The sequence below is a fragment of the Lepidochelys kempii genome, chromosome 11, assembly GCF_965140265.1.
Source record: "Lepidochelys kempii isolate rLepKem1 chromosome 11, rLepKem1.hap2, whole genome shotgun sequence".
Classification (NCBI taxonomy): domain Eukaryota; kingdom Metazoa; phylum Chordata; order Testudines; family Cheloniidae; genus Lepidochelys; species Lepidochelys kempii.
This window is the reverse complement of record NC_133266.1, coordinates 45113207-45140714: the sequence shown is the minus strand read 5'-3', so window position 1 is coordinate 45140714 and position 27508 is coordinate 45113207. Positions and strand designations below refer to the sequence as shown.

The 27508-nt window shown below is 40.4% G+C and overlaps 1 protein-coding gene across 1 annotated transcript in view; it reads left to right on the top strand.

The window, feature by feature from the left end:
- Positions 1-27508, top strand: part of TTN (titin) — a 468699-nt gene that overhangs the window by 211678 nt on the left and 229513 nt on the right. The window contains exons 72-98 of the mRNA XM_073306908.1: positions 9412-12644; positions 12720-13317; positions 14104-14382; positions 15531-16094; positions 16639-16920; positions 17018-17296; positions 17776-18054; positions 18150-18428; positions 18565-18852; positions 18970-19248; positions 19411-19692; positions 19801-20079; positions 20183-20461; positions 20576-20854; positions 20978-21265; positions 21385-21663; positions 21777-22058; positions 22179-22457; positions 22579-22857; positions 22966-23244; positions 23375-23662; positions 23913-24191; positions 24459-24740; positions 25382-25660; positions 25772-26053; positions 26828-27106; positions 27207-27494. Coding sequence (XP_073163009.1) covers positions 9412-12644; positions 12720-13317; positions 14104-14382; positions 15531-16094; positions 16639-16920; positions 17018-17296; positions 17776-18054; positions 18150-18428; positions 18565-18852; positions 18970-19248; positions 19411-19692; positions 19801-20079; positions 20183-20461; positions 20576-20854; positions 20978-21265; positions 21385-21663; positions 21777-22058; positions 22179-22457; positions 22579-22857; positions 22966-23244; positions 23375-23662; positions 23913-24191; positions 24459-24740; positions 25382-25660; positions 25772-26053; positions 26828-27106; positions 27207-27494 — 11142 coding nt within the window. The remainder of the gene's footprint in view (positions 1-9411; positions 12645-12719; positions 13318-14103; positions 14383-15530; positions 16095-16638; positions 16921-17017; positions 17297-17775; positions 18055-18149; positions 18429-18564; positions 18853-18969; positions 19249-19410; positions 19693-19800; positions 20080-20182; positions 20462-20575; positions 20855-20977; positions 21266-21384; positions 21664-21776; positions 22059-22178; positions 22458-22578; positions 22858-22965; positions 23245-23374; positions 23663-23912; positions 24192-24458; positions 24741-25381; positions 25661-25771; positions 26054-26827; positions 27107-27206; positions 27495-27508) is intronic.

Genomic DNA, 27508 nt, shown 5'->3' with positions numbered 1-27508 from the left:
AAAAAAGCATAGAAGGAAATGAACAAAATTACAGAAGCTTTGCGCATGGCATAGAGGAAAATGTCTTTCTTCATGATAAAAAATTATCTGACTTTGGAGAGAGAGAACAGAAGGAAACCTATCAGAATGAACAAACATTAGGAAAAATAGAACCTGAAACGTACAACATTTTATTTGATTTAAAACAAGCTCCTTCTGTAATAGAAAATGTAGATCAGAATTTTCAAGAACAAATTAGGAGGCAACAAGAAGAAACACATTTAAAAGGCCAATATCCGGCCTCTGAACCTGATACAGCCAATATTGTATTTGATTTGAAACAAGTTTACTCTGCTATACAAAATCTTGATCAAGAACAAGAGAGGCTGCTGCAGAATGAAATGTATTTCAAAGATCAACATTCTGCTTCTGAACGAATGGAACCTGATACAGGCCACATGGAAGAAAATGTACAGAAAACTACATCACCTACAGGACAAGGAATTTATTCCTGTCAAGAGTTTTCCAAAGAGAGTGAAGCTATAAAGGACAAAGATGATAATTCTCAAGAATTATCTCTAGAAAAAGTAGAACCCCAAATCCAGGGATTAGCATTTAATCTAAAACAGCATGCAGTGATTTTCTCAGAAGAATTCGTTTCCAAAGAGACTGGCAGCATATCACCGGAAGAAATATGTTCCTTAAACCAAGTGTTATCTCCCGAGATCATGGAAACAGAAACCGAAAGCTCCATAAACCATCTACAAAGAAATGACGCACTTGTAGAAGAAATTTCTTTAAGTGAAGAACTTCGTCATAATTACAAGGTGCAACTGGAGGGAGTTTATGTTCAAGAACGGACTCTGTCAACAGAAACTGGAGTGGCTGAAATGCAAATATTTAAAAGGGACCTAGCTGACATTCCTCTTTCTAGTGAACAGCGATCACCTGCAAAAGGAATTGATGAATTTGAGAAAAATGTTTGTGTGGAAGAATCATTTAAGGAACAAATTAAAGACTTGATATTGGGGCAGACTGAGCGTAGGCCTTCTGCAGAATCCAAAATGTCTGTAAGTCAATATTTGCAAAATGTAGTGCAAGAAACAGATGTTTCTGAGGGTGTGGAATCGCTAGAGAGAATAGACTCCAAAACAGACAACTTCATAACAGACTTGAAAAAAGCTGCAAAGGAGAAAGAACCCACTGCATGTAAACTGGAGCAAGAACAAACACACGTTCTTCAGGTAGAGCAAGCCACAATGAAAGAAATAAGCAGGTCTACTTTTAATGGAAGTAAAACTGAAACTATGTGTTATACCAAAGTAATTCCTGAAGACCATCATGCTATTCAGCGGGAATCAGATACACAGGACAGGGACATTTCTTTTGCACAGTTCCTTCGTTCGTTAAGAAATGAAGAATCCATAGTCCAGGAAAGGCAATCAAGAGAAGAATTAATTGCCTTGAAGAAACAAAAGTGTAATTTAGAAGATCAGCTTGAAAATGAAATTTCATTTCAGACTAAAGACATTGTAAATGCTGCTGAAGGAAATCTGGATGAAAGGGGCCTATCACAAAATGTTTTGCAATTTCAAGAGCTGAACGCTGCTCAAGTTTCAGAACCTGAGCCAGGTGTGTCTCTCTCAAAGTATTTACTCTCAGCCGGACAGCAGGAGGTTCCAGATTTCAAAGATACCATTTTCCAGGCCTTTGACCAGAAGGAATGTATCACTTCTTTGGAAGTTGAAGACGTCACTTTCAGCACCGTTTACGACTATTATAACCAGCAGCAGGAGCTGCTGACCCGTCCACTTTCTCCTGAATCAGAAATGTCAATAGAAATCACAAGCACAAGCGGGGATGAATTGGCAGAATCTGAGCGATTCTATACACCTCCATCGTCAGTTGAGAATTTTGAATCTCCCATGTCTTTTGAATCTTACCACACTCCAGCTGGCACACCTGAACGATACTCAACACCTTCCGAGGAACCATCCTTCAACAGAAAGTCCCCTTCCGATTTGGTAAGGGACGGCACACCAGGAGAGCGCTACACAACCCCCACCAGTGAATATCCTAAACCCGGAACATTACCTTCTCCTTTCCAAGAAAGGAGGTCGCCTTACGAAGAGCAGCGCTCAGAGATGTTTGGCACACCTTGTGAAGCAGTGGAACCAAAGGGAAATGAAATGCCTCCCGCATTTATCAAACCCTTGCCCAAGAGGAAGATCTATGAAAACAGTTCATTGGGTTTAATTGCTGAAGTTATAGGCCTCCCTGTTCCTGATGTGAAATGGTATCGAAATAAGTCGTTGCTTGAACCAGATCAAAGAGTCAGAATAGAAAAAGAGGGTGATAAATGTATTTTGGAAATCCATAATGTTCTGAAATCGGAAGAAGGAGAATATATATGCCACGCAGTAAACATCATAGGGGAAGCTAAAAGTATCACCCAAGTAGAAGTTTTGCCTCAAGATGGAAGGTCTTTGGCCTTACCTCCTCCAGTAACACATCAGCATGTTATAGAGTTTGACTTGGAACAAAATAAAAATTCGAGCTCGCCTTCTCCTCAAGAAATACTTCTGGAAGTAGAGTTGGACGAAAATGAGGTTAAGGAATTCGAGAAGCAGGTCAAAATAGTCACAATTCCGGAATTTACACCTGACAACAAATGTATGATTGTTTTTCTTGATGTCCTCCCTTTCGCTCTGGTGGAGCAAACCACTGGCTTGACGGCAAAAGGAGATGAAGATGTGAAAATTGACTTTGAAGTCACTGAAATGCCCCCGCGCTTTACCACTCCCCTTTTTGATTTGGAAATTCTAGAAAATTCAGAGGCAGTGTTTGAATGTACAGTGACAGGTTCCCCTACTCCCCAAGTACAGTGGTTTAAAGAACATACCTGCATTACCGCAGATGTCGGGAGCTACATTGTGACTGCTGAGAAAGGAAGTCATAGTCTTAAAATTCAGAATGTAGGTCATTCTGATAGTGGCACATATCAGTGCAAAGCAGCGAATAGTGTCGGAGAAGCTATATGCAAAAGTTCTCTAATTGTGCTAGATTCACAGAGAGCCCTTTCTAGCAGGAGTGGGGATGGAATGACTGGTCTAGTTCTAGGCAGCGCTACGGGTAGGCCACAGAAGTTTGATTTGCTTGTAGACAGTACTCTTCCAAATGGCAACCAGACCGAAATAGAGCTGGAGTTTGAATTTGAGCGCGACACTGATGATTCTCAGAAAGCTGTCAAGTTGGTAGCTGTCACAGAACACGAGTGTGAAGAGGAAGGGGAGAAATGTGTCAATATTAATTTTGATGTATTCGCTGAGCCATCCAAAGAAGAGGAGATAGAATTTAAAGCGGAGAGCTCAGATAGTTGTTCCTTTGAATTCCAAGTCACAGAAGCCCCCCCAAAGTTTATCAAACATATTTTTGACTGCACTTCGTCAGTAGGTGCTTCTGCGTGTTTCCAGTGCCTTGTAGTTGGCGCTCCAAACCCGAGTATCAGTTGGTACAAAGATGGGATACTGCTTGAAGGGGATAGGTACTGTATGGAGGAAAGGCAGATGGGCTATCATAATCTAATTATTGGAAATTTAATCCAAAGCGATGAAGGGGAATACAGATGTGTAGCTGCAAACAGAGCAGGAACTGCTGATACAAGCGCTGTGTTAAACATATGTTAAATTTCCAAGTTTGAGTTCCAAATACATGTTTGGATTAAACACACAATAGGTTTGCATTGTCCCTAAATTCTGTTTGTAAACATGTATCATTCACTTTAGGTGCTTCCTATACTTTAATGCTCATTGAGAAGTGAAATTCACAAGGGGCAGACACCCCTCCAGTCCCACATGCCCTATTTTAGGAACGCGAGAGAGTTAAGCGGTGCAGAAGGCTTGTGCAGGCGTTGTGCACGGGGTGGAATTTCATTCCTTGTACATTCTGCACATCCTTTTTATCGCTGTTATTCACGTATGTAGAACTCATTTGTCCGTTTCCTATGCGCGTATATATACTTGTGTTATTTAAAAGTGCAATCATCTTTGTGTTAAAAGGGCCTAGCAACCATCTTGAAATATGAAATCCGCGGTGCTCTTGTAACTTAAGTGTATGGAGTACTACTTTAGACACACGTTTCAGTCTGAACACAGGTATCAGAGTAGCAGCCGTTTTAGTCTGTATCCGCAAAAAGAAAAGGAGTACTTGTGGCATCTTAGAGACTAACCAATTTATTTGAGCATAAGCTTTCGTGAGCTACAAATAAATGCTCAAATAAATGTGTTAGTCTCTAAAGTGCCACAAGTACTCCTTTTCTTTTAGTCTGAACACAGTACACTTTTCAGTCAAATCCTAAAGTGCTTACAAATTTTTAACCTTTCCACCTATTCTAGACCTGAAAAAGAGATCTGTGTAGATGGAAAGCTTGTTTCTTTTACCAACAGAAGTTGGTTCAGTAAAAGATATTACCTCATGCACCTTATCTCTATTTTATACAGTACTTATTCCAGAAAAATGGCCATTGACTGAGCTTGATGGTAAACCAAGAATAACTTCACTGAAGTCGATGGGGTTACTCTGTTGCAAAAGCAATGCAAGTGAGATCAGAATCAGACAGACCCAGTTAAAGTTTTCCCGCAGTAAAGACTGAGTAGGGACTTCAGGATTTGTAATAAGCATGGATATAAATATATTGTGTACTGTACCTTTAAGAGTTAGAGGAAAAGATGAGGCATTCAATAAATCAATAGACAGAATGTAACTATAAAACGATAAGAATAAAAGCTCTCCTTCCCTGTACTTTTGTGCTGTGAATAAAAAAATACACAGCAGTAAGAAAGCAGGAGACTTTCACTGAACATTTTCATTTTAAGATTAGAACTAAGTCTCCAGGGATTCGTTTTTCTTCTGTCAGTCATCGTTCTACCAGCAACATATAATGTTAAATACTGAACTGACAGAAACAAATGGATTCAGACTCGATATGAAGCTTTTTTTTTTCAGTATAAGCACAGCTATTGTCCTTTAGATTAATTGTTTTTTATGCAATCAAATATTTTAGGGTCTGAACTAAGAAAGATAAAAAAATATTTAGATGGAAGAGTCAATTCAGGGTGAAGTGATCAGTTCAGACCTAAGCTTATCTAGCTTACACAAAAATGTACGGCACTGATAAAAACAAAACAATTATTTTTAAATTTTACTACATTTAATAATTCATTTGTAGAAAAAGAGGGAAAACCCTATAATGTATGTGAGTGCTTTCTGGTTACACAAATATATACATGTGAATTTAGATGAAACCCTAAATTCAGCAACCCTGGACTGTTGTTTTGAAGATGAATAATTATTATTTTGCTTCCTCTTTACACAATGCTAAGGCTACTTATTAATTTTTGTCACTCGACTTTCAAAATGTTTTAAGAGGCATGATTATTTTAAACTTAAACGAAATTATGCTTTTGTGTAGTCAATTGTTTTCACGCACGTTCTTATTTCTGTGATTGACATGTATTCTTGTATGGTTTCTGTACGTCTCAAAATGTTGTTGTAGGCACCACAGAAGCTATTCAGTGTCACTGCATTAGTAGGGATTCATTCTGAACTCAGCATTCTCAGAGAATCCTAATGTACCCAAGAAAATTGGGTCCAGTGGTACTCGTCTTAAAAACCTATAGCGCATATGGGAAAACTTAAAAATCCATTTTTATTAAATCTCCATTAAATCAAACAGCAGTATTTGCTCTGCAAATATTATTGAAGACATGAGGATGTTTCAATAGACACATCTCCTAATAGGTGGGCATGCTTCGACTGAAATCCTTCAATATTTTGGTGATGCCCTCAAAGATGGTAAAGAAAATCGGCAGAGTGCCACACATGAGGATTTACTGAAGTGTTTATAAAATATTTCCATTTTTAAAGGTTGCCTGTTTGTGGCAGTGATTCTGTGTGGCTCTTCTCTCACAGAAAGACAAGGACAATCGTCCTTGGAAAGTTCTCCCATCAGCACTGCTATTAATGCAGATTTTAAATGGGAATAGGACAAAGGACTTGGATTTAAAGAAAAAAATCAATTTTTTTGAGGTTTGGAAAATGTTGACTAATTTTTTAAAAAATTCTCCATTGCACTAATAACTGCGCTTCCTTATTCTGTTTAGACCAGAAACAGAAGTGGCAAAATACTTGAAGAGAGAGATTAGTTATTCTCATGGTATTTCCTGTACAACACGAAACAGGAAGTATTGGAAATCTCACAAGTCAAACTATTTTTGTGTTGTTTCCAAACTCATTTTATAGACTCGGTTTGCTTAGATGGTGTCCATAAGGGAATTAGACCTTTTGGTGCTTAGCTGAACCAAATTTACAAACCTTTTGAGAGTCACGCATTACAAATTCGGAATATATTCAATAAAATATTTGATATTATTATCGACAAATTATATCCCTGACTGTGCTGCAGTTTGGAAAGCCTTACTTACCATTACACAGTGCAGGTGCCAAGTAGTGATGAGTTGGCACCTTCAGAAATGAAACCGAGTGGATGAAGTCCATTACGGTGTCACTTTCCTTAGCTAAACCCTGCTAAGTATTATGTAAAATTATTTTTATTATTACCACTGATGACCACAAAATAAATATGAGTACACATTAAAGTACATATGTATTTAAGTAGTAAGTGTCATTGTCATTAAACCAGTTTCTGTTGAAAATGCTGGAGGATAAGAGAAATGAGAGTGTTTGTTCCAACATTGAGCTGGCTAGGAATGGTTTTGTGCTGTGCCCATATTCATTCCCTGTACAGATGCATAGCATTTACTGATTTATTTGACAGCAGAGGTCCCCAGAGAAGTTTGCATGAAATATATTGATTAAATAGGATGTTAAAGGCCTGATCCAAAGCCCATTGAAAGGAATGGGCCCCGTTGACTTTAATAAACTTTATATAGGAACCTAAACAATTATCCTAGGTATTAAATATGCTAATCTGGCATACTTCTTCTGGTAGAAATTGGCTCAAATTGAAACCTTAGATTCAAACCATCCAAACTCTGGGAAAGTTCAAATCCAGATCTGAACTTTATAGCTCAGAGTCTCTCTCTACTTTTACTGCTTATATATACAAGCAGTAAAATAAATATAAAATAAAAAGTGTTATTTAAAATGTCAGTTTCATGCACTGTATGACTTTGGCTAGAGACACTAAAATAAAAATATTATGTGGCAGGGTATGACTTAAGTTACACTAACATAAATCCGGAGCTATTCTTGATTTCAGTAAAGTTATTCCGGAATTACTGGTGTAACTATAATCAGTATTTGACCCTATATCCTTTAAAGGTAGATCTTAAATAGAAATTAAGAAAAATAGTAATTTCATTGTCAAGTGAAATGTCTTTTTTCATTCATAAAGACAAGGTATTTTAAAAAGAGGGTAATTGATGTTTACTTGTAATCAATATTATATTTTAAATATTAATGTAGATGATATTTGTGAAATAAACATGTAAATATTTACATTTGTTGTTTCTAGTAATTTGCTATTTGTGTGTTGGTAAAGTATTTTAAACACGGTTTTTGTGGATTTCCTGTAAAATTTACGATCCTGAAACACACAAAACTGCATGAATTCTATTGTATTCCTTTATGCAAAGCTAGGAGTGCTGGAACTAGGAGTGCTGAGGGTCTGGCAGCACCCCCTGGCTTGAAGTTTCCATCATCTACAGGGTTTACAATTTTGTTCGGTGGTTTTCAACACACACACACACACACACACACACACAGAGTCTCAAAGCCAAGGTGCAAAGCCTTCTCAGATATTTATAATATAACTTTTCCTTTTTTCCCAAAGGAATACACTTTGGAAGTAAGCAGACAAAATATATTTGTAGCTTTCCTGTGATTATCACTGTAGCTGATCCTGTGGATTGAAATTCTACTGTAGTCTTCACAGAGTCTAAGGGCCACCTGTACTCACATTGACTAGTACCTTACTAAGGGAGCAGTCCCTTTGATTTCTATGGGATTTAAGGTAATTTTCAACGATAGTAAAGGTGGCAAAATCGGTCCCCTTCAAGGTACTGGCCATAGCAGTTTATGGTACATCAGAACTATAGCACCCTTCTTACAGAAAAACTCACAAATTGTACAGTATATGCTCCTTTTTAAAAGATGAAAATATTTAAATAACGGCATGAATGTTTTTCTAATGCTTGTAATACTTTTTAGTCTACCCATCTCCTTCTGCGATTTTTAAAATGTTATTTCATTTTTGATTTGGGAGAAGATTAGTATCTTCTAGGGATATGAATGAATCTGAAGGAGCATTTTATTGCTGCTTTTTTGCTTTGTGGTTGGAATGCAGTATTTTCTCAGATTTTTTTTACTTAACTCATATAACTGTGAACATCGAATTAATTATTAGACAACCAGGAGATATTTTTCTACTAACTGCTTTTGATTTTGTTGAAACATCCCAAGTTTTTCTAGGGCCAAATACTGCAGATCTTACTCAGAATTCAGTGGAAGTTTTGCCTGGTAAGGACTGCAGGATTTGGTTTCCAAACTCTCTAGATGTTGCACTGTTTCTGACTAGCTTGAAAATTCTGCTGGGGGGGAAGGGAAATATTTCCGATAAACAACCTCGCTGTAACAAAGGTTCCATTACTGTCTTTTGTGTCCACAAAGAGCAACAGAGGTTTCTCTGAAGATCTTCTTCCTCTGGTTTTTTAAACCACCACTAAAACAAAGTACAACATAACATAGACATTAAATTAACACGAGGGATCTTCTTTAATCCACAAAACCCAGGAAACAGAGTTAGCCTTCTCTCCAGATATTGAAGGAACTGTGACACTTAGCATCATAGAGTTATTGTATCCCCGGAAGTATCTAGGCCTAACAGGAAACAATCAAAGGCAGTGTCCCATATGGCTCCCAGTTAAGCCAATGTATTGAGACCAGAGTATAAGGTTTCTTAGTGGGTGGATTAATTAGACTCTTTTCATAAATGTTATGTAATTGTTTATTAATCTGTAATATGCAAAATATGCATAAACATGCACAACTTTGATTCTACTTGTTAAAATGCATAAATAACTGAAATATTCATATTAATATTTTCTAAATTAAATGAATTGTACAAAAATATTTGGGCCATATGGTTCCATCAGCTTTTTAACAATTCTCCCCATAAAAATTAATAGCATGATATGGCTCTCAATTTAGTGGAATTATATAGTTTGAGTTATGACAGAAAAAGGAGTTCAGGTTCATTGTTTAGCTGTTGTATGGTATTGAGAATGCTAGAAGGTATACAAAAAATAACTACACTAACAGACCTGGTTTATTCATGTTCTCTAGTGATTACTAAATGGAAGTTTTCAGCAAAACGTTTTAGTAAATCTAAATAATTAATTTTTTCCCATACAGACTTTTCTAGTTCTGTTGTTGTGTCTACTGAGGAAGAAAGAACCGAAAGTTACAGCAGCGGCCTTCAATTGTCTGACAGAGATAAAACACTTGAATTTATGCCTGAAAATTCAGTTTACTCCAGCAAATTAGAGATGAAAACGGAGGAGGGCAGCGTCCCAGTTTTCCTCAAACACGTTTCAAATGTTGAAATAAGTCTAGGAGATGTAGCTAGGCTCTCAGTTACTGTTACTGGCAGTCCAAAACCTAAAATCCAGTGGTTTTTTAATGGAGTAAAGTTAACCTCTTCCACGGATCACAAATTTGTATTTGATGGTAGTGATTATAGTCTTATCATTCTCTATACAAAATCTGAAGATGACGGTGAGTACACATGCATCGCCAGTAATAAGTATGGAGAGACTGCATGTAGTGCCTATCTAAAGGTGAAGCCAAACGAGACTGGAGAAGTCTACAAAAAATCGGTTGTAGAACTAGAGGTGGAGAAACCCTTAGAAAAGAAAATAAACCCCTACCCCCCTTGCTTTCTGAAGAAACTGGAACCTGTTCAGGGTGTTAGAGGTCTCCCTGTTGTATTTGAGTATACAGTGCTTGGAGAACCTGTACCCGAGGTGCAATGGTTTAAGGGAAATCACCAGATTTTCTCTAATGTAGACTACACTACGGTTCATAATCCTGACGGGTCGGGTTCATTAACGCTCCATCAATGTCAGAGAGATGATGGTGGGTTATATACCTGTAAAGCCATAAATCCCCTGGGGGAAGCCACTTGCTCTGCAGAACTGCTTGCGCTGGACACAGCTGCTGTGTTTCGGTATCAGGAACAGAAAGTCGTTCAGAAACATCTTACGAAATCGGACAAAGAAACCGTCAGTGAGCAGACTACCGAGTCTCGTTTATATGCTGGTAAATTGCCAGGCGAGGGTGGACAGCGGGACCCGCAAGCGTTGTATACAATCGGGACAGAGGGCAGGCCATCGGTACATAGCGAAGAGGTGGACTCGTTGCTTGAGGTTTCTCACTCAGCCGCTAGCATGCAGACGGAGCCGGTTCTTACTCAGCAAGCGGCCGTACTGGAGTCTCATGCGGCTTCGGAGAGCCTCGATGTTGCTCCTCATGCTGCAGAAGCGGGGGTGTCATCAGCAAAGCTGCTTCCTCTAGCAGCTTTCACTACGAATGAGGTTCGGGAGCACCCGAGCCTGCTGGAGCAATGTGTTGAGCCAATTAAAAGCCCTCCAGTAGCTGAGTTGCCTGGTCCTGAACTCCACGTGGGCCCCACTGTTTGTTTGCCACTAATAGAAGAAAGCAGCCAAGAGGACAAAGAAAAAGAACTGCAGATTCACCCTCCGGAGAGTATAGCTCTGCAGGCGGCCCGAGAAGAGAAATCTACCTTTCTCTCTGCCCTGGCTGAAGAGCAGCTTGCAGTGACCGCTAGCACAGCTGTGCCTCTTCCGCGCGCAGAGACTGAGGCAGGGACCTCAGTCCGCGAACCCCCGCAGGTGTTACACACCCCCAGAGTTGAAGATATCCAGGAGCTGCCTAAAGAAACTTCCTTCGCGCTAGAAACGCCGACGCGCCAGAAGGGTCTCCAGATGCTGGAAGGCGAGAAGAAGGTATTTCAACTGGCCTTAGCTGTAGAACAGCAGCAAATAGGCGAAGCTCATGCCAAGGAGCTAGACGCCCTGGATTTACCTGCGGAAGCGAAACCAGTACTGGAATTGCCAGCGGAATTACACATGCCTATAACTGATTCCCAAAGGATGCTTCCAAAAGAGGGCGCCTTTGATGTCCCCTCAGCAGCTCAGCAAAAGGGTGCATTGGTGCAGGAGAGAGCTGTAAAAGCTGCTCTCGTTACAGAAGAAAAGCAGCAGCTCGCGGGTGAGCACGCGCAGCAAGTCCCCGGACCAGACAGGACAGTAACTGTAGAAACCCAAAAGGAAGGCGCAAAGCTATTGAATTTGCCGGTGGTACATGGGCAAACAACACTCCCTAGAGAAGAACATTTTAGTTTTGTGGCGCTGCCCGAGGATCAAGCAGTCTCTAGGAAAACCCCAATGTTGCTTCACGCTTTAGTCTCAGAAGAACAAACCCCCCTCTCTTATGAAAGCACTAGTCAGTTTCCTGCCCTGGATGGGGCGGTTAGCATTCAGCCTGTCAAAGAGCCCCCTTCCGCCCTCCATCTCCAGACAACCCAGTCAGAGCATGTGTTGCCTAAGGAAGACATGCTGGCTTTTCAAAAACCTGTATCCCACGTGGCTTTCCAGAGAGAAGAAAAAATGTTTAATCGGGCAGCAACAACAGAAGAGAAGAGCAGGTTATTTGCAGAACAACTGGAAGCTTTTCGGAGCAGTACCGAAGGATTACACTCCACAGCTACAGTTGAACCTCAGCTACCGACCTGTCTTACCGCTGTGGCTGAGGATATACCTCTGCCAAAAGAACAAATTATCAGTGCGGCAGAAAAGGAGCAGAAAGCTGCCCTGAGAAAAGAAGACTCTCAAACAGTTATGCAGCTATCGAGCGTGACTGAGAGCAGGGCCTTAGACCTGGGTCACGTTGAAACATTTGAGGAGATTCAGACTGTGAGCAGTGAGGTGAAATCTGAACCCAGATTCCTTTCAGAATCTGTTTGCACCGAGGAAGGAAGTGTTCCACTAGAGAGTGCAAATGTGTTAGAAGCCGCAGAACACGATTTTGCTGCAAGAATTCAAGAAGGACAGTCAGTGAGGCTTCCATTAATACTGGAAGAAAAGCTGCCTCTCAAGGAAGAATATGCAGTCGAACTAACGAGGCCAGAAACTGGAACTGTAAAGGTAGAGAAGCAACCAAAGGAGACACTGAGCGTACATGAAATCCAAGAAAGAGAAGTCCTTTCCAAAGAAAACCAGTTTGTTGTTCAAGTTCCCAAGGGCTGTAGCTTAGACATAAAGACTCAGATCAGAAGTGCCCTGAAAGCTGCAATGACGAGTGAACAACATCTCTTGTCTTCCGAACGGTTGGGTGATATAAAAAATATTGAAGTAAAGACAGTGAAAGTCAACAAGGAACCTAAATATACAATGTGCACCTACCTTATAACCACAGGGAGTTCCAGTCCCATAGAAATAACGGTCTCTCTAGAAAAAATATACCCTCAGACAGCTGGTTTGAAAACTGAACTAAAAGCTGCTTTGTATTCGATTATTTACGAAGAAAAACATATTTTGATCGCAGAACAACCCAGAGCTATGTCAGTAACTGAGCCTCAGAAGTTGTTTATCACTCATGCACCTTTCGCAGAAATCTCATCTGCTACTGTAGCTGATAAGCCAGTGCAGCGGGAATCCGCGAGTCCTATTTCTGATGCGCTGGAGCCTCAGCAGGCTGAAATAACCACAGAATCCGAAGCGCAGCTGGATCGGCTTTTGCCTGCTCCAGCAGTCAGCACCGTTGCTGTCAAAAGTCAGATCAGAGATGTCGGTGCAACCGCAGTCACTGCCGACGTTGCGTTAGCAGCTGTGCCATTGGAGAAACCAGTGCAGACACTGACAATGAAACAGAAAAAGGAAGAAATACCTGAGGAAGATGGTGGAGAGGGTCTCATAACTCAGGCAGGGAAGCCAGAGGACAGGCTAGTTAGAGAAGATTATCCCGTCATTCACAGAAACCTTGTAGACACTGTTGTCGAGGAAGGTGATAGCTTAAGTCTTATATCAATTATAACAAACGTCAAAAAGGTGAATTGGTATTTTGAGGGTAAACTGGTGTCTTCAGGCAAACAGTTCAAGTGTTTACAAGATCATGACACATACACACTAGTAATCAACAAAGTACACAAGGAAGTGCATCAAGGAGAGTATGCCTGTGAGGCACTGAATGAAGGTGGAAAAACAACAACATCAGCGAAACTCACAGTTGTAAAAAGAGGTTGGATTATGGGGATAAAATATTGCCTCCTAATATTCACTAATTTTCTAATTAAATAGAACATATATATCTGTATCTCCATATCGATACGGATATGAAAAGTAATTAGACTTCATGAATGTAATCACAGAACTAACCATAGTTTTCCCCTATTCTTTTTCCACTTCCCATGTCCTTTTTGACATTCTGTCAATTATTCGTTTTTCCTTCCCACTTTTTTCCCTAAAGTGATTCGCACTTTGTCACTTTTCTGTAATACAGTTAGTTGCCTTTTTGATTTCGTCTCATAAATGATAAAAACCCAATCCCGTGTAATAGTGTCGACTACACTTCTGCTTGCATCAGAATTTCTTAACAGCGCATGCATCGACACTTTCATCCCCTTATCCACAAAGCGGCGATCGGTTTTCTTGTTTTTATCCTTCTCATCATTGCAACAGGTCTTTATAATCATTGCACCATTTTTAGCACACACTTTTTCGTTTTCCACTCTTCCAGTACAACGTGGTATATTTCTATATCACATTGTTACGCATGTCTAGTAGTATCACCTCTTAGCACTTTTTCTGATTTCATTACGCACTGCAATGTAGTCCATTCACTAGGTTTAGCACTGCTTATCGTCTGCTTCCATTTTTGACAGTCATTTTGTTTTCTTTACAGTCACTTTCCTTGGATTGCTAGTAAATCACCCACCTAATTTCAGTTGGTCACTTCATTAACAGTTATTTGGGGTACCTATACTGAGGAGCGGCTGTTCGAATTAATTTATGCTTCCAATTCTAGTTGCGCCCATACTGAGGAGGAGACTCGAGTCGCAGGAAGTAGCTGTGAACCACCTGGCCAAGTTTAGCTGTGAGATTGAGACTGCTCCTAATGTAAGATTCCAGTGGTACAGAGCTGGCCGAGAAATATATGACAGCGACAAGTACTCCATACGCACCACTAAATACGTGTCCACGCTGGAAATCCCAAGACCTCAAGTAGTTGACTGTGGAGAATACAGTTGCAAAGCTTCCAACCAGTATGGTAGTGTAAGCTCTACAGCTGTTTTAACGGTGACTGGTAAGTACGGCATCTTAATGCTCATTTTATTTTTGCATTAACATCCTCCGATTGTTTCACTGTTTTATCATTTTAAAATCCTTATTTTAGGATGACGAGTTGTTGTTATATTGCACACGGGCCCAGATAGCTAGTCTTTTCATCTGACAGGCCTGAAGACGGCAAAGAAGTGAATGTTGGCAACACCAGTGTCAGGGATTTTTGTTTTGTTTTTTCCCCCCTTGTTTTCTGCATCAAGCGAAGGAAAAACCATCTACCAGTTGGTAATCGATTCAAAGGATTTCGAGACGTCATGGGGTGGGGAAGGAGAAACAAATCCACTTTAAACCGATAATATTATTTGATGACATAATTTAACCTCCAGAAAATAATTATATGTGGATATACATTTTTTTTAAAAAAAATGCCAATTAATTTGTTTAGTCACTGTGGTCTCTGAGCTGTCGAGCAAGAATTCAGTGTCTTCAGCCCTGGGAGAAGAATTTCAAATTATTTTTAATATATGACAACAGTCCTCTTGAAGATTTGTATCGGATCCAGCTTCTTCGATGTAGTGCTCAGTATATACTTACCTTCATTCATTTTCTAGTTGTACTCTGCTTTATTTAACTTTCAAGCACCGTGCTTGGACAGTAATTACTGAATGGTTGGGTAGAGTGATCGTGTCGTGAATAAAAGCTGTTTACAGGCATATCTCAATACACGCGATTTTATGAACATGTTAAAAACAACATATATATAATCTTCTGTGTTTCCCCCCTATATTTTGCTGTGGTTTAAATGTACCGGGTTTTTGGTTTTCGGTTTCCTTTCCTTATTGGATCAGTCATTACTGGTTAAATTATGAACGCAGCATAAATTAATAACAGAATCACAAGCATTTGGCATTCTGGCCAGTCTTGCTAAATGAAATACTGGTTTTTGGCTCTACAATGATCATTGCTGTATATCGGTTCAGACGGTCAAAATGTTTTCATTCTTTTCCCACTTTCCAGTTTCTTTATTGTTCAACCCTTAGCTTAAACAATTTTGAAACGTGTGTCCGAAGACCAACTATGCTTCTCCTTTTCTCTGCCCTTGGCAGACATAGAGACAAGAGTGGCTTTGGTGCCAGCCCAATATAACCATGAAATCATTTCTTTTTGCAGAAGCGTTTCCTCCAACCTTTCTAACCAGACCCGAATCGATCACTACTTTTGTGGGTAAAAGTGCCAGGTTCCTATGTACAGTGTCAGGCACTCCGGTGATCGACACGGTATGGCAGAGAGATGGCGCTGCCATCTCTTCTTCAGAACACCACAAGATTTCAACCGTTGATAATAAGCATATTTTAGAGATTAAACATGTTACAGTAAACGACCGAGGAGTTTACACTTGCAAAGCCTCAAACAAGTTTGGAGCTGACACCTGCCAGGGGGAAATGGTAATTATTGATAAGCCACATTTCATTAAGGAGTTACAGTCGGTGCAGTCTGCTGTCAACAAGAAGATACGTCTGGAGTGCCAAGTAGATGAAGATAGGAAAGTAATCGTAGCGTGGAATAAAGATGGGAAGAAAATACCCCCAGGAAAAGATTATAAAATTTATTTTGAAGACAAAATAGCATCACTTGAAATCCCACTGGCTAAACTTAAAGATTCAGGAAATTATGTGTGCACTGTTTCGAATGAGGCTGGAAGCAGCTCCTCTTCTGCAACTGTCACAATCAGAGGTAAGAAAGTTGTTCATCTACTGTACTTTGAACGTTATAATTCTTGAAATAGCTATTAAATCTACGCAGGCTAGAAATACAGGAGATAGCATGCATAGGATGACAGGTAGACTGTTCTTCCTCAGTCTTGCTCTCAGGATTCTGTTTAGAGTACACTGTATGTACTCCGCGTTCCTGTCTCTATTGAACCTATTGTGACTGTTATTAATGAATGTTCCTTTTTTAGCTCTCAGTGTATTCCGTGTCGCCTAATATTTCTTTTTACCAAGAAATTCTTAAGTTTATTCCTGGGTTTTTTAATCTTTCTTTGTTTGTTTGTTTAAATAAACATGTATATTCACCAAGAAGTTATTTAGTTTATTCCGGGGTGGGGAACAAGTAATCTCAATTTGTTTACATAAGCATTTATTTATTTATTTTACAGGAATCACTAGTACTGTGGCTTGGTTGAGATTCCTCTTAGCACCTCTAAATGTTAATGTGTTTAATTAATCTTTCAGAGCTTCAGATTTCAGGTTTCTTTCTTTTTGAAATCTTTCTTTAGAGCCACCATCATTTTTGAAGAAGGTGGATCCATCTTATTTACTGACACCGGGAGAGTCAGCACACCTTCAGTGCAAAATCAAAGGGTCTCCTGAAATCCAAGTTACTTGGTTCAAGAATAACAAAGAAATTAGAGAGAGTAACACGTACAGAATGTCATTTGTCAGCTCTGTAGCTGTGCTAGATATTTCCGACGCGAAAGTTGAAGACAGTGGAAGTTACTCTTGTGAAGCAGTTAATGATGCTGGCAGTGATAGCTGCAGCTCTGAAATAGTTGTCAAAGGTTTGTTCTGACACTCTCTGGCAATTTTATTTGAGAAATGACTTTCTGTTTTGGTATCAGTAACTAATTTTTTATTGGTGCTTTAATACTTTTATAGAACCTCCTTCTTTCATCAAAACACTTGAACCGGCAGAGATAGTGAAAGGAACAAACGCTATACTTCAGTGTGAGGTTGCTGGTACTGGACCATTCGAAATTAGCTGGTTTAAAGACAAGAAGCAGATTCGCAGCAGTAAAAAATACAGATTGATCTCTCAGAAATCTCTTGTTTTTCTGGAGATCTCTTCCTTTAATAGTGCAGATGTTGGTGAATATGAGTGCGTTGTAGCTAACGAAGTTGGTAAATGCTTCTGCGGTGCAACGTTCATACTGAAAGGTCAGTGAGCAAAGGAAAACTCTCTCTCCTAACATACTGTAGAGGTAGAAGAAATCTTGTCTCTTAAAAACCTGCTTCTTAATTGTTTTCCCCTCTATTTTCTTATTCTCTTTAATGTACCATTATATCTTGTGTGTATCTGCCATCGTGCTTCTGAATTTGGAAGGGAAAGCAGAAGGCAAATTTTTACTAGAATTGCTACCAGTGCAAACTCTTATACTAGGCTGCAAGAAGTGACAGAAATTCAGTTACCATTCACCCTCACCAACATGGTGGCTGAACACGTTATGGCCAGTGATGTGTTCAAACCTTCGCTTATCCAGCTTGGAAATACATTTCCCCCACCCATCCCAAAATGGCCCTTCTGCTGTAGCTAATTAACCAGTGCATTGATACTGTATACTAGGCAAGTTGATTTTTAAAATAACAATGAATATGGGAAAGATGTAGTAAAGTAAGGTTTTTTTCTTTCGAATTAGAACCACCATCTTTTATTAAGAAAGTCGAAAATGTTACTGCACTTGTTGGAGACACAGTCACCTTACAGTCCGTTGTGAAAGGGTCCGCTCCTATTTCTATAACGTGGATGAAGGGAAAAGACATTATTAAAGAAGATAACAAAGTCAAAGTGACCTTTGAAAATGGTCTTGCAACGCTGCAGATCACGGGTCTCCAGATCAGTTCTGGTGGCAAGTATACATGTGTGGCGGAGAACGATGCCGGAAGTCAGACGTGTTTTGGAGAATTAGCAGTCAAAGGTCCGTGTAGAAACACTTTACCTTCGCAGCGTTCCACACATAAAGGAAAGCGATTCCATTCTGACCCTAATAACCACTGTGTAATTCTGTTATAGAACCTGCCCAAATTACTGAGAAACCTGAGTTGATTGAGGTGACTGCAGGAGACCCAGCCGTTTTGGAATATACTGTTGCAGGCACTCCAGAGTTAAAAACGAAATGGTTCAAAGATGGCAGACCTCTGGCTTCCAGTAAAAAGTACAGATTCAGTTTTAAGAATAACGTTGCCCAGTTAAAGTTTTATAGCGCCGAAATGCAGGACAGTGGAGAGTACACGTTCGAGATTGCGAACGATGTTGGCCGCAGTTCGTGCTCCACCACGTTCACTGTGTTAGGTTGGTATCTTGCTCTTTGCAAAGGACAACACTGTTCAGATTTAAAGCCCAGATAGGGCAGAAATCAGGCTGCACCTTGAAATGCTCATTGCACGTATTGTTTGTTTCTTTTTTTTCTTTTTTGTGTACTGAACAGACCGAGCCATTGCTCCGTTCTTTGTTAAACCATTGAGGAATGTTGACAGCGTAGTTAGCGCCTCCTGCCTCCTGGACTGCAAAATCTCTGGCTCCCTTCCAATGAGTGTTTCCTGGTTTAAGCATGACGGCGAGCTAACCACCAGTGCCAAATACACAGTAGTATTTGCGGAAGGTTCTGCGTCTTTGGCAATAAAACATCTAGACACGAACGATTCTGGCATTTACACTTGCAGGGCCACAAACTCTGCGGGCAGTAAAGAGAGCAGTAGCACTTTGGTTGTAAAAGGTTTGGCGGATCGTTTTGTATTTTCTTCTTGACGTGTCATTTAATGATTCATTCTTCCCCACCACGCAGGTCACACTTTTTACTCTTTGCAATTATTTCTTTTAAACGCCCATTTAGAGCCACCCAGCTTCGTTGTAGAACCAGAGTCCCAAGAAGTGGCACCCGGATCGACGGTGCGTTTGAAGAGTTCCTTAAAAGGAACACCGCCACTCACAATACAGTGGTTTAAGGGTGCCAGTGAGCTGGAAACCGGTGGAGCCTGCTATATTATGACTGAAGCTTTAGCGAGTTACTTGGAACTCTTCGCAGTAAAGCCGTCTGACTCAGGGGACTACATTTGCAAAGTCAGCAACGTGGCTGGTTCAGTTGCGTGCAGTGCAAACTTGTTTGTGAAAGGTTTGCATTCCCTTTCTTTATTGACATCTTTGAGTTATTGGGCTGCTCTCAGTCACACTGGCGCAGCCTTCAAGGTGCCGGTGAACTGAGAAGTTGGCCCATTGTTGCCTTTTAAACTCTTCACCTCTTTCTGTATTCTTAATGCCTCTCTTAAATCCTTAGAACCTGCTACCTTCGTCCAGAAGCCAGAGCCATCACAACTGTTAAAGAAAGGAGATTACGCGCAATTAGATTGCCAAGTAACTGGCACCCCTCAAATAAAAATCACCTGGTTCAAAGGGGACCGGGAAATTCAGGAAAGTGCCAAATACAAGATGTCCTTCGTGGGTTCCAAGGTGACTCTCACACTTATGGGTGTGGCGATTGAAGACAGTGGGGAATATATCTGTGAGGCAAAAAATGATGCCGGCAAAGATATTTGCAGTAGTGTTGTCACAGTCCAAGGTTTGTGTCGAATTTCCCCAGCCCCAATTCCCGCTCCAATTTAGTTGCATCATTAAAAGGTTCCAAAGCTTAATTAATACAAACCACAATCTCTCTCTTGCGCTGTAGAGTCACCTTATTTTAGCAAGGAGTTTGAACCCATGGAAGTACTGAAGGATTCTGATGTTGCGTTGGAGTGCGAGGTGTTGGGTACGCCTCCATTTGAAGTATTTTGGTTGAAGGACAACAAGCCCGTGAGAAGCAGTAGGAGGCACAGAATAAGCATTGAGGATTCATTGATTAGCCTCCACGTTTTCAGGTTTGATGCCTCAGATGTTGGTGAATACCAGTGCAGAGTAACTAACGCGGTAGGAAGCTGCGTCTGCAGCGCTGGGGTGACCCTAAAAGGTTGGTATCAGTGGGGGAAATAGAGCTGAAGTATGTTCTTCTACCTTACACCGTTCTGCCCTCCAGCTGAAACTTACCAAGAGTTTGTTTTTTTTCCCGATAGAACCCCCGCAATTTGTGAAGAAGATCGAAAACATTAGCTCTCTAAGAGGAGGCAGCGCTGTGTTTCAGGCCGCCTTGAAGGGTTCTTGGCCGATCACAGTGTCTTGGTTGAAAGATAACGATGACGTCATTGAAGATAACAATATCAAAATGACATTTGTGAACAACATGGCAACGCTCCTTGTCAGGTCTATTGAAGTGAAGCATGACGGGAAATATTTCTGTCAGGCTAAAAATGATGCGGGACTTCAAAGATGCTCTGCTTTACTAACAGTGAAAGGTTGGTCCAGCACTGAATGTTTTCAGAGAATGCGAACAATCTCATTTTAATGTGTACGGTGAATATTTTAAAATACACTTGACATACACGTATGTATGCCTTTATTTATCACAGAACCCGCAACAATAACTGACAAGGCCGTGTCAATTGACGTCACTGAGGGAGACCCAGCAACCTTGCAGTGTAGATTTTCAGGCACCAAAGACATTGCAGCCAAATGGTTCAAAGATGGAAAGGCGTTGACTTTGGGCCCGAAATATAAAATCAGCATTACGGATCAAGTCTCCGTCTTAAAGATAGTTCATACAGAAAAGAAAGATAGTGGAGAATACACTTTTGAGGTTCAAAATGATGTTGGACGCAGCAGCTGTACCGCTAGCATTAATGTGCTAGGTTTGTATTGTCTCTCTCTTCCGGCGGGGGGGAGGTTAAAATATATTTGTGCTTTACTTTTTGATACCAGAACTAGCAGTATGGCCAAATGAGCTGACACTTTGTTTTTACTGTGTTGGATAGATCTTATCATACCGCCCAAGTTCACAAAAAAGCTAAAGAAAATGGACAGCATTAAGGGCTCTTTCATTCACTTAGAGTGCATAGTGTCTGGTTCACATCCCATAAGTATCCAGTGGCACAAGGATGACCAAGAGATACCGGCTAGTGAAAAATACAAATATTCTTTCCATGATAACACTGCATTCCTGGAAATCAACCAGCTGGAAGGTTCAGACAGTGGATCTTATATTTGTGAGGCAACAAATAAAGCAGGAAGTAACCAGTGCAGTGGATATTTAACAGTCAAAGGTTTGAGCTTCTTATTCCTTCCCAAGAACAAGACCTTCAATTTATTATTTTGGACTTTTTGATCATAAAATGATTCTTCTCCTACCCTTCTCTTTCCTCCTCTCTTTTACTCTTTGTAGAACCCCCGTATTTTGTTGAAAAACCACAGTCACAAGATGTTATACCCAATGCTAGAGTTCTGTTCAAAGCTCTTGTGAATGGTACCACTCCTATGCAGATAAAGTGGTTTAAGGACAGCAAAGAACTTCTCTCAGGAGCCACTCGCTCTGTCTGGAAGGATGATACGTCAAGTGTGCTAGAGCTGTTTTCAGCAAAGACTTCTGATTCAGGGAACTATACCTGTCAAATAAGCAACGATGTTGGGACAGCAACTTGCAAAGCAAACCTGTTTGTGAAAGGTGTGCATTTTTATGCCCTTAATCTCTTGGATTCTGTTTCTTTTTTATTAGAAAAAAATATTTCTCGAATGTAAACTGAGTAAATAAAGTCTTGCCTTTTTGTTCATATTTAGAACCACCCAGGTTTATTCAGAAGCCTAGCCCCGTAGTAGTTTTGAGAAAAGGACAATCCACCAGTTTCGAATGCCAAGTAGTAGGCACGCCCGCAATCCAAGTTACATGGTACATGGATGGGAATGAAGTCACTGACCCCTCTAAATATGGCATTGCGTTCGTAGACGGTTTTGCCACTTTCAAAGTAGCCAGTGCGAAAATAGAGGATAGTGGGATTTATGTTTGTGAAGCTCACAACGACGCAGGTAGTGAGAGCTGCAGCATTGAACTGAAAGTGAAAGGTTAGTTATTAGTCTTCCCACCCACCTCTTTTTTTTTTTCCCCGCACAGTCATGCGCGGTTTTTTTCTTTTTGTGTTTTACTAAGCCGCTATGTTTTTTCCTCCTGATTTTTTTTAATAGAACCTCCCACATTCATAAGGGAGTTGAAACCTGCTGAAGTAGTGAAGGGTTTTGATGCCATGCTGGAATGTGAAGTCTCCGGTACTCCTCCATTTGAAGTGACATGGCTGAAGAATAACAAGGAGATTCGCAGCAGCAAAAAATACGCCATGAGCGACAGGGAATCGGTATTCACCCTTGTCGTAACCAACTGCGATTTTTCAGATGCTGGGGAATACCAGTGCATTATATCCAATGATGGGGGTAGTTGTTCTTGCAGCACAAGAGTCAGTTTGAAAGGTCAGTTCAGTTACCAAGATAGGGGGGAAAACTCCAAACATTCAGTTTCTTAACTACTTTTTAGTAGCTTAACAAGGATAAAACAATATATTTTGTCATGGCTTCTTTTTGTAAAACCCAGAGCCACCTTCCTTCATAAAGAAGATAGAAAACGTCGCTACCGTTTTGAAAAGTCCCGCTGTTTTTCAATGCACGGTAGCGGGTGCTCACCCTTTATCAGTGTCATGGATAAAAGATGAAAAAATTATCGAGAAAGATGAGAACTTCCATATCACTTTCGAGGACAATGTGGCCACACTGAAAATAAAACGTATCGATATCGGTCACAGGGGGAGGTACACCTGCCAGGCAAAGAATGAGTCAGGAGTTGAAAAATGCTTTGCCTTGCTCTTAGTACAAGGTTTGTGAGCTATGCACTTTCAAGCCTATTTCGTAGAAGTAGTTTAAAAGACACGTGCCCACCGGTAGAGAGAACTATAACGAATCTACACTTTAATTCTTACTGCAGAACCCGCTCAGATCATTGAAAAGACTAAATCAGTTAAAGTGACTGAAAAAGACCCAGTGACCTTGGAATGTACTGTGGCTGGAACACCAGAACTCAAAATGAAATGGTTTAAAGATGGCAAACAGCTTCTGCCCAGTAGATATTACACCATGAGCTTTGACAGTAACGTGGCCAGTTTCAGGATTGAATCGGTAATGAAGGAGGACAGTGGTACATATGCTTTTAAGGTTGAAAATGATTTTGGAAGCAGCACCTGTGAAGCTGTTTTGACAGTTTTAGGTTTGTATTTTGTTTCATTGCATTTTGCTTTCTTTGTGTGTGTGGGGGGGGGGAATAGCTTCACAAATTCCGGGAGGCAATTGGAGGTGCACGACGTTAACTGTTATGTTTTTGCCATTTTGTTGGGCAGATCAAACAATCCCTCCATCATTTACCAAAAAGTTAACGAAACTAGATCAAGTTCTGGGATCATCTATTCATATGGAGTGTAAGGTTTCTGGCTCACTCCCCATTACTGCTAAATGGTACAAGGATGGAAAAGAAATATATGATAGTGCAAAATACAGGAGCCTATGCCATGAAAATACCGTATCAATGGAGGTTTCTAATCTAGAGTTGACAGATACTGCAAATTACACATGTAGCGTGACTAACGTTGCTGGGAGTGACTCTTGCAGCGCCGTCTTAACAGTGAAAGGTTTGGAACTCTTTACGTCTTCTCTTAACTGTAGTAGATATTGAAAAATACATCTTTTAAAAAATAATTGCCATCTTACGTCTTTGAATAATATTGCGAAAAGTTACCATGTATTTTTTTGCTCTTTATGTGACCCATCATTTTCTTTGAGTACTTAGAATTCTTAGTGTTCTTGGTTGTTCACTTTGGTTTTCAAACATTCTTTCTTCCAAGGATTTAACTACATATTTCTTTCCCTTGAAAACTGTAGAGCCAGCAAGCTTCCTAGTAAAACCTGAAAACCAGCAAGCCGTCCCGAATTCTATGGTGGAGTTTAAGGCTGTGTTGAAAGGAACGCCTCCTTTTGCAATAAAGTGGTTTAAAGAAGATTTGGAACTTGTATCTGGAGCTAATTGTTTTATTGGGATAGAAGGATCAACAGGTTTCTTAACTCTCTATTCGGTGGATATTTCAAAGAGTGGACACTATACTTGCCAAGTTTCCAATGACGTTGGTAGCGATTCTTGTACTGCAACCTTGCTGGTAACAGGTGTGCACATTTACTTGTTTTGTGCTGCTCTCTTCTCGTCTGTCTTTTGTCGATCCCAAGTATTGTTCTTATAAATAGTTCCAAGTTCATTCTTTTTGTGCTTTCTTGATTTTAGAAACTCTTAACTCATGTTTAGTATCGGATTTCTTTCATTTGTTCTTTTTCTCTCTCTCTCTCTTTATTTTTCAATATTCTGAAATCACTCTTTTTTCTGCCCTATTTATTCCACTTTCTTTTTCTTTTTTCTTTTTTTTTTTTGTTTCATAGAACCTCCAAAGTTTGTTAAGAAGCTAGAAGCATCAAAAGTAGTAAAACGCGGCGACGCAGCACGATTTGAATGCAAAATAAGTGGCTCTCCAGAAATCCGAGTGGTATGGTACAGAAATGACAATGAAATCATTGCCAGTGAAAAATTCAGGATGTCTTTCAGTGATTCTGTGGCGGTGATTGAAATGAACCATCTCAGTACTGAAGACAGTGGGGATTACATATGTGAAGCTTACAATCCTGCTGGCAGGGCGAGCTGCAGTACTAAGGTTATAGTGAAAGGTTAGAAATCACTCTTCCCCGTACTAGTTTGTACTTCATTTTCTGTGATTCTCCACTCAGACATTCACAAGTGAACGTTGCTTGTTTCTTTTTGTGGGGCAGCCTTTTTCTTCCTGTCCGGTTTTCCCCATGTTCTACCGTATTTCATCGGGGCATGGGCAAGACTTTTTAAAGATGTATCCCTTGCTCCATCCTTCACGGATGTGGAGGCTATTCCCAAGTTACTCCTTCAGTTGCAACCTGGCTCTCAGAATCCTAAAATTTGCTGCCTCATGGCGCAGAAATTTTCAGGACGAGAAATAGAAATCTGATTATTTTTAATTTTACACGACAGTATTTGGTGTTTCTGCGTTCAGCCATATGGAAGTAGCTCCTACTCTGTAATTCTGTTGTTTCCTTTGTTTACATTCGCTAAAAGAGTTGCTATAAAAGCAAGTATCTGTCTGCTTATCAGCCTCCAAAATAGACAGAACTCATTACAGTATGTGCCCAGAAAATCCGGAGAATACAAATCCACTACACGGATTTTCCCTATAAACCATAATCTTGCTGCTACTGTGGTAGCTTTGTAAGAATCCTTTTAATGTTTCTTACGTATAGCCAAATAACTTTGTAACTGCCAACTGCTTTTCTTTTTGTAGAACCTCCTGTTTTTAGCAGGAAGCCTTCCCCAGTAGACATGCTCAAAGGTACTGATGTGAGTCTTGAATGTGAAATTTCTGGAACGCCCCCATTCGAAATCACATGGTACAAAGATAAGCGACAAATCCGCAGCAGTAAAAAGTATAAAGTGACATCCAAAAATTACCATGCGAGTATTCACATTCTTAATGTCGACGCCTCAGACATTGGCGAATACCAATGCAAAGCACAGAACGAGGTCGGGAGTGACTCTTGCATTTGCACTGTAAAACTGAAAGGTGAGTTTATTTGCGTAGAATCTGTGACAGGTCCCGCATAGAAGACGCTTATTGATGCTTTCTTATGCGAATGCTGGAGATCTTTACTACAATCACATGTTTCTTGTTCAGAACCACCAAAATTCGTGACGAAAATAAACAGTATCTCCGTTGTGGTTGGTGAACCAGTAGAATTACAAGCAACAGTGGAAGGCTCTCAGCCAATTTCTGTCCAGTGGCTTAAAGACAGGGAAGATGTAGTTAGAGAAAGTGAAAACACGAGGATTACATTTGCGGTCAACGTTGCAACTCTACAGCTGGCAAATGCAGAACCAGGCAGCGCTGGAAAGTATATCTGTCAGATCAGCAATGATGCAGGAACTCGGGAGTGCATGGCTACCTTAACAGTTCTAGGTTGGTAACAAAGGTGATGGTGGGGAACGTGGGGGTTGGGAGGATACCTGCATCCTTTTAAGAACATAAGAAGTGCCATAGGGGGTCAGACCAAAGGTCCATCTAGCTCAGTATCCTGTCTTCTGACAGTGGCCAATGCCAAGTGCTTCAGAGGGAATGAACAGAACAGGTAATCCTCAAATTATGCATCCCCTGCCCCTCTTTATAAAGTTCAAGGTGCTAGGTGACATGTGGGGTCAACACACCTTTCTGAGTGTGATTTTTAAAACTGAAATGAAAGTGACCTCCTCTTTGTCCCCAACTATTATTGGTCAGGAAACCACTTCATAATTTGGCACCATTCTGAACTTTTATCCTCTGCTCATTCCAGCTGAGAGAGAGAGAGACACTGCTGAAAACGAGGGGAGAAAATGTCACCGCTTTGCTTTACACATATGGTTAGATGTGGAGTCCATACTATTCTTTTCCTCTGTATTTATTTATTTTATTTATATTAGGACAGCACCTAAAGTCCTGAACCAAGATCCTCATTGGGTTGGGCGCTGCACAGACGCATAGTAAGAAATAGTCCTTGCCCCCAAACTTACAGTGTAAGACAGACAAACGGTGGGAGAAAAAAAGTTTCATAAACTCCCCTGACTCAATAGGTTGCAGTTCAATTTGTATTAAATGCAGTCAAAACAGTTATTTGTACTAATGCGGTGGTACAATGTATAGAAAGCTAGAGAGTAAAATGAGTTGTTTACAATGACGGTTGCTCACATCTCCTTCCAGAGCCGGCAATCATTGTAGAGAAGGCAGAACCAATGAGAGTGACGGTGGGAGATGTTTGCACTTTAGAGTGCAAAGTGGCGGGCACTCCCGAACTTTCAGTTGGCTGGTTTAAGGATGGGAAAGAACTGACAAGCAGCCACAAATACAAAATTACCGTCCACAACAAAGTATCTACGCTTAAAATTCTCGATTCGGAAAAGGGAGACAGCGGATTATACACTTTTGCCGTGCAGAACGATGTTGGGAAAAGCAGCTGCACAGCCTCAGTTGATGTATTAGGTTGGTTCGGTAGTTTTTCTTCTGCATTTCGCCAAGCTTTTCTTTAGGAAATGTTCCTGCCTTTTAAACCGTTGTGGATTTGTTACGTTTTCTTACACAGATCGAATCATTCCGCCTTCTTTCACAAGAAAATTAAAAGAAACAAATGGTGTGCTGGGTTCTTCGGTGCTTCTGGAGTGCAAAGTGTCTGGATCGCCACCTATTTCAGTCGCTTGGTTTCAAGATGGAAATAAGATAGTTAGTGGAGAAAAACATCAAACCACGTTTTCGGATAACCTCTGTGTTTTGCAACTGAATTCACTGAACTCATCAGATACGGGAAGTTACACCTGTAAAGCTACTAATGTAGCCGGGTCTGATGAATGCAGAGCCGTATTAAACGTACAAGGTCAGTATGTGATG